Below are 6,733 nucleotides of genomic sequence, written 5' to 3'. Positions count from 1 at the left end.
GTGCGCCAGAATCGCACCAGCCGCGCGCTTTGTGCGCTGTAGCGCTGCCATTTCATAGAAAATTTAAGGAGTAGAAAAAAAAAACTTCAATTTCACTTCAAATACTTGACTGGAGTTTACCGAAAGTGCGCACCATGTGCGCACGAAATCAGGGACGTATGGGGGTGTGTGGGCCTCCGTATTCCCTCCATACAAATTTCCTTGAGGGTTAACTTTCGGCAGTCTCAAGAGTGCCACAGAAGGCAGCTTCAACAAGTGATTGAAATTGCTGGGACGGCCGGAGGCTGCCTTTTAGCTGACCTGACAAGACGTTAGGAGTCGGGACGAGCCGGCCCTGGGACCTGCCTGGGCTTGTGCCTGGGACCCATACGCATCCTAACCTAACACGGTCCTCATCGCGCTACTGTAGAGACTTCTAACCGATACGCAATCACAAATCAAGCTCCAACACGGCCTGAGGCGCGGAGGTTGAGTCAGGAACAACTATTGTGTGCAATAAAATGATTATCTCACGCATTTCTGAGACTGACTGACACGAAGACAGCAAGCCGCTAGGCGCTAACCCATGGAAACAGCCTTTTTTGGGAATTTTATTGGATCTTGGGTGATTCGTCAACCGCCCGTCAGCTGGTACACTCGGGGGCAGATTGGTGTTCCACCACTCCCCACCCATCGGGCTCCCATGGCTCAGCACTGGCTGCTGCCAGCGTTGCCTGCCCTTAGCACTGCTCAGCACTGCCTGCCAGTACCAGTGCTGCCACTGGCAGCAGCCAGTGCTGAGCCATGGGAGCCCGATGGGTAGGGAGTGGTGGAACATCAATCTGTCCCCGAGTGTACAAGTGACGTGCCCCGGAAGCGGCGGACTGGGACGAGGAACCCGAGAAACCACCTGGTCAGAACGAGTGAGTGGCTGAGTGACGTAGAGTGGCTGGCGGGCCAACAGGCGGAGGCACCAGCAAGCAGTCCCCTCCATCGCCATGTCTCAAAACCCAAATGAGGCGCAAGTGCGTTGTAACAAAACACAGATGCGAGTCTGCAATGTGGTCCTACGGTGATATATGCGATCGGGCAAAACGATGGCAGGATATTCTAGTTTGTACAGTAAATTGTTGCCTTATGGCCGGTAACTTTCCATCGCGCCTCCTAAATGACATAGTGCCCACAGCCAAAAAGAAACATTTTGTTTCCGCTGATGCATATCGTATTGAATGTGCACCTCAACCAGTGTGAACTTTCGACGCCCCCCCCCCCCCCCCCCCTGTATCACACACTGCGTGATGCTGCCAACTCTACACGGGCACGACGAACGGTGATTGCACCGAGAGCCCCACGCGGCGTTTGCCACTGCCAAGCCCATCATTTTCGGCCGACCATTTCCATGTTCTCCCCCCATCCCGTCCACTCGGCTCGTGACAGCCACTTCGATCACACAGACACAGACAGACGGCTGTCCCTGGCCATATATTTGTCATCATTTGTGTATGTGTATGAGCTGATCAGTTCTTCTTGGCCTTGGCGGGCCGCGGCGGCTCCTGGGAGCGGATGATGGCGGCCGCCCGGCGCGCCGCCAGGCTGCGCAGGTCCTTCCGGTAGCTGGCGCCCTTCAGGGCGCGGCGCACCTTCTGGATCGAGACGCGCTTGCCCTTGACCAGCGGCTGGCGCAGCACGCTCTGACCCGGCTTGTGCTGCGGAACACAGGGGTGGGAGGGGTCACAATTGTCAGACCTGTGGATGGAGTCACTGCAAACAGGACGCTGACGGCAGGGGTAGAGACAAGCCCGACCAACAGCAGCACGGATCACCAGACCACGAACACAATGCAGCACGAGAAACCATCTGAATAGCCAGCAATATCAAATGTGTGCAACTATTCACTGACGGCCATCGAGTCGTTATTCAATAGGGCAAAACAGATGCCCCGCCCCTCAATGCTCTCGTGCATCTGAGCATGGCAATTTGGCAGCTGCAACGCCATAAAATGAAACAGCGAGCAACATTCTTGCCGTTGTTTGTTTAATACGGCTTTAGGGCGCGTCGACTGCGGTGGTCATTTTGCGCCCATAACGTTGTACTGGTAAAGCGGGTATGCCAACAGAGAACTGACGAACTAAAAAGGACTAGAACCAGATGAGATGCGTTATACCATACCACATTATAGTAAAACGAATATATCACAGGAAAACTGATGGACTGAATGAAAGAAAAGATGCTGCCAGATAAAACCAAGGGTGACTCGTCACCCAGCAGGTGGCGGATGGTGGTGCCTGGAGCAATGCAGCCGAGGTAGCTGGCGTGTCCGGTTTGGGTCGAGGTGCAGGCAACAGTGCTGGAAATGAGGCCGCTTTCTGGTCCCGGCGTTTTATTCTCCGGGTGGGTTAGCCCCGTCTAGCGCTTAGCCTTTCGGGACCCACTCAGGGTCGCGGTTGTTTTTGCCGCTCGGCCCATTCGAGATACAAAGTAGATAGTCACACGAAGTTTATTTGGGGCCTCTGAATATACGACTTCGAAATTAATCGATTCTACAAAACCTTTTTCTTTCAGCTATATGTATACATTAACAGTAACTCCAGACCAGGCTGGTTTAGCTGGCCCTAAATAAGCTTCGTATGACTATTAACTTTGCATCTCGACTGCGGCGAGCGGCGAAAACAACCGCGACCCTGAGTGGGTCCCGAAAGGCTAAACGCTGGATGGGATTAACCCGCCCGGAGAATAAAACGCCGGGACCAGAAAGCGGCCTCATTTCCAGCACTGGCAGGCAACGTAAAAGAATGCGAGTGACTGTGAGTGGCACGGCACTTATAGGACTAAATGTTGGTTGATCATCTCCACGGAGGAGATAGGTACATTCACACGAAAAAAAAAAACAGAAAAAGGATAAATCGGCTGGGTGGTGGATGTACGGGTTTGAGGCACACAACCCAGCACAAGTCAGACGATTTTGCACTTGGTGATAATTATCACTCGAAAAAATACTCTAAAGGAAGTAAAAATCGCTTGGCGGTTAGATTCAGCACGAACGGGCGTAAGGATTAACTGCTTGGCTCGTTGCTCATTACGAGCGCTGTGCACCGGATATTGATGTTTCTGTCCAGCATAGCCGCAGCAAGCAGCATACATTTGCGACAGCATTTTTTTTTTTTGCGAAACAGTAAATTTATTAAAAACAATGTCTTTTCGGGAATCTGATATCAGTAAGATGCATTGTGGGCAACGCACATGCGAGCGGAACAGTGAGACATCCACGCCTGAGCGTGCAAAGTAAGACCCAAAACCAAAACTATCTTGAGCTGTGTACCAATATTACCTGTCGATTTCCAAATTTGAACTATTTTCAACGCAATCGACCCAGCGATTTTTAAGGTGTCGAAACAGTCCCTGCACGTATACGCGTGTGAAATTAGATCCCAACTTGTGATAGCCACTAGGTATTCTAGCCTGTCCCAAGCGCTGTACCGGCAACTTTGAGCGACCACTCCGTTCCCCAGATGTGGAAACGGGCCCTGGACGCCAGTGCAGAAGTACCCCGATCGTGGTACGTGACAATGTGTTGCCGTGACAAGTGAGATGTGAGTGGCAATGCCTAGTGCCTACCGATAGGTTAGTCCGGTCAGTCATTACAGAGTAGACGGAACAATTTTAGACAGCCGAAACTTGTCACGGTATTTGCTTGATTTGACACAGTATTTACTAGAATGGATTTTCAATTTTGAATTCGTTCTTGTCCTATCAAGCGAAGTCTGCTAATTATCGGCTTAATTATCGGCTACTAAGGCTCAGCAGAATCAGTCCACACAACTGAAGCTGGAATAGGTCGTCGACACATACCGAGCTGCGCTTCTTCTTGGTGATGAGGACGGCGCCCTTTCCGCTGGCCATCGGCTCCACGCCGACCACGTTCTTCTGGACGAAGCCGTTGAACCGGTACGAGTTAACGTTCTTCAGGTTGTTGGCCTCCTGCAAACACAACAGTGTTTGGATGAGTTTAAAATTCCCTAACCTAGCTCAATAGCTGTGCTTGACCTTCCAGGTCAGGTCAATGACCCAAAAGTCGGGAAATTCGGGACCTGTTAGAAAAACGCAAAGTGTGGCTGCTATGGTTTTTTTTGGGGTGCTGATCACGAATATCGTGTTAGTTTTGATCACAGATGATGTTTTTAAGCATCGTTTAAGCATCGTTTTTAAGCACCAGGTCGGGTCAGGTCAGGTCAACCAGTAGGGGCCGTGACGGGTATTCGTAGTAGGTGTCAAACGCCTCTGACAGCTTCGTACGTAACATGTTACGAAGGCACCAATGTTCTAATGGTTTCTAAATTCGAATTCAGCTCCAAAAACTAGCCTAGTTACATGTAAAACTCGAAAAAGTGAACCGAGATCACCAAAGGTCAATGACCTGACCTTCAGGTGACCTCGACATCCCCCTAATGCATGGGAGCAACATCGAATCACATGTTTGAACGTTTGAAACCACGAAAAGCTTGCAAACGCGCGGCTAATGCGAGCCGACATACGCCGAATCGCGATTCCGGCCAAACATGGCCTCGAGAAATAGGTCACACGTCAAAGGCCACTTGGGTCAGGGTCATGAAATTTTCAGTGTTGAGTGTAGGTGTGAAAATTTATCAACTCGAGGGTACTGAAAGTTTCGTCGCGATCGGCCGCTTTAGGCGCGAGTTATTCGCGAAAAACCATGGGGAGGGGTCCATCCGACCCCTACACATGCGAGGGTTAAGTTTGGGCATTTTAATTCTGACACCTGGGCATGTGAGATGACCTATGCTGTGTGCAAGACAGGCACACACCTTGCTGAAAGGTCGGCGGATGTTGCGGGCCTTCATCAGAGAGCCATGGTTGTTCCTGATCATCTGCCAGACCAGCTCAGGAGATGCAGCGGACGCCATCTGCCGGCAAGAAAATGTCTCCTGAATGAGCTGCTGAAAGCACTGGTAAGAGAAACACAAATAACATCCATAAACCATTTAATACACCCATTGAAAAATAGTCAAAACTGCTAGGTAACACCTATTGCCTTGAGCTGCAAAAAAAGGTCAAATGTCAAAATGTGTGATGGCAATGCCATGGATGTTTGTCAGCATGGAGCATTTCACCATAGCAGTTTGTCTGTTTGTTTGTTTGTCAGCATTTCACCACAAAATATTATGGCATGGCACATGTGCAGTAGACATCAGTGGGTGGAGCAAGAGGCTGAATTTCCAAGGCACCAAGTCACAGCAGAATATTCTGCCACATACTGGCATGACAAATATGCATGATTCCAATTCTTTTGCTACTAAGTGTGGCACACCAAGTGATAGTGAAATGTTTCTCCTTGTGGGGATGAGATGTGAATGAGAGGTGCATTAATGTGAATAAGTGAGTAGCCACCCCCCAGGTTAATTGAAACAACACATTTGATTGAAATTTGATTGTAACACAGATAAGTGTTGCAATCAAGTAGTTTTCAAAATCATTTTACTTTGATGGCAAGCAATCACCTCATTTTGCTGCAAGGAAAAGTATGCTGGCCAAATGGTTCCACAAAATATTCTGCCATCTGGGCCTGTTTCACCGGTGATCGATGATTTTTGGAGAAGGTTCTGCATAGAAATGTTTGCCGCACATGATAAAATGTGAATTGTTTATAAATGATATGTGAGGGAAGTAGAAATGATTTTACTGTTTGATGAGGATAGGATACCTTTTAATAGTAATGTTTGACATTAATGTTTGTTTATCTTATTAGAAAGTCATTATCTCTTGGTTTATGTTTGAACGCCACATATCACCAACCATTACAGCCAGAAAACAGCTGATTTCCTCGCAAAAATGGTTCCAGGGTTCTCCTGAAACCAGGGCATATTTTACGGCACTAACTGCGTCCCATTCTGGGACGCAGCCCACTTGCCTTGGGACGTAGCCCCTGCTGATTTGACCCACTGCGTCCCTGCCCTGTGCCCTGTCCGGTTCCCTAAACTGTGCCCTGCTGTGTGCCCTGACCTGTACCCTTCCCTCTAAAATGTCCTGTGCCATGCCCTGTAACCTGTCGTGCCCTACTTTCTGCCCTCCTCAGTGCCCTACTCTGTTCCTTGCCCTGTGCCCTTAGTCGTAGCACGTGCCCTCTGCTCAACTTTGGGACGCAGTAAAAATTTGTTAAAATATGCCCTGCCTGAAACAGCTCTCCTCCAAGCTAATCCAACCGCATCAGATTTTTTTGGGAGTGACGGGAACAGACCCAATTTGCTGCACATTTACATAGTGAAAAATATAGTCAATGTATCATAAACTTCACAAAATGAATTCAACAAAAAAGTAAAAAAAGGCATAAGTAAGCACCGCTAATAGCACACTAAGTTACAGGCCTCCAATTACAGCACTTGCACAAAACAGAATTTCTTCGTATATTATGTTTCTCCTCATGCTTACAATAACACAGCGAAAACCTTCGAAAGGGTTCAAACATATACAATGTTTATCACCTTGGCAACTTCAGATGCACAAAAGGAAGAGGGTGGGACGCTATCCAGCACCGCCATTTATCAATACTTTTTAATGGTATCGGCGATATCAGTGATTATCAGGGAAGATTGATGTAAATCTTACTTTGATTGAAGACAAAATATCAGATAATTTTTTTTTAGGAATTCTTATGATGATGCAATGAGAAATTTTATCCATAGAAATAAAGACAATTCAAGTACAAAAGAACCAACTACCAATTTAAATACCCAGGCAA

At 48.3% G+C, this 6,733-nt stretch overlaps 1 protein-coding gene across 4 annotated transcripts; it reads right to left on the bottom strand.

Annotated features, from left to right (window-relative positions):
* Positions 1 to 1,445: 1,445 nt before the first annotated feature.
* On the bottom strand, positions 1,446 to 6,681 carry LOC122383433 (60S ribosomal protein L28-like). 4 transcript variants are annotated; one of them, XM_043369827.1, is made up of 4 exons: positions 6,601 to 6,681; positions 4,803 to 4,901; positions 3,829 to 3,957; positions 1,446 to 1,685 (listed from the first exon to the last, which is right to left on the bottom strand). In XM_043369827.1, exons 1-4 carry the CDS (start codon positions 6,673 to 6,675, stop codon positions 1,497 to 1,499), a joined length of 492 nt encoding a protein of 163 aa, XP_043225762.1. In that variant the 5' UTR covers positions 6,676 to 6,681; the 3' UTR covers positions 1,446 to 1,496. The 4 variants fall into 4 exon arrangements, with proteins under 4 accessions (XP_043225762.1, XP_043225763.1, XP_043225765.1 ...); XM_043369828.1 differs by lacking the exon at positions 6,601 to 6,681 and adding an exon at positions 6,477 to 6,592; XM_043369830.1 differs by lacking the exon at positions 6,601 to 6,681 and adding an exon at positions 6,424 to 6,502.
* Between the last annotated feature and the right edge of the window lie 52 nt (positions 6,682 to 6,733).

The sequence above is a fragment of the Amphibalanus amphitrite genome, unplaced genomic scaffold (genome assembly GCF_019059575.1).
Source record: "Amphibalanus amphitrite isolate SeventyFive unplaced genomic scaffold, NRLGWU_Aamphi_draft 000163F_arrow, whole genome shotgun sequence".
In the NCBI taxonomy this organism is placed as follows: Eukaryota; Metazoa; Arthropoda; class Thecostraca; order Balanomorpha; family Balanidae; genus Amphibalanus; species Amphibalanus amphitrite.
The sequence above is the reverse complement of the archived record's forward strand: the minus strand, read 5'-3'. Positions and strand labels throughout refer to the sequence as shown.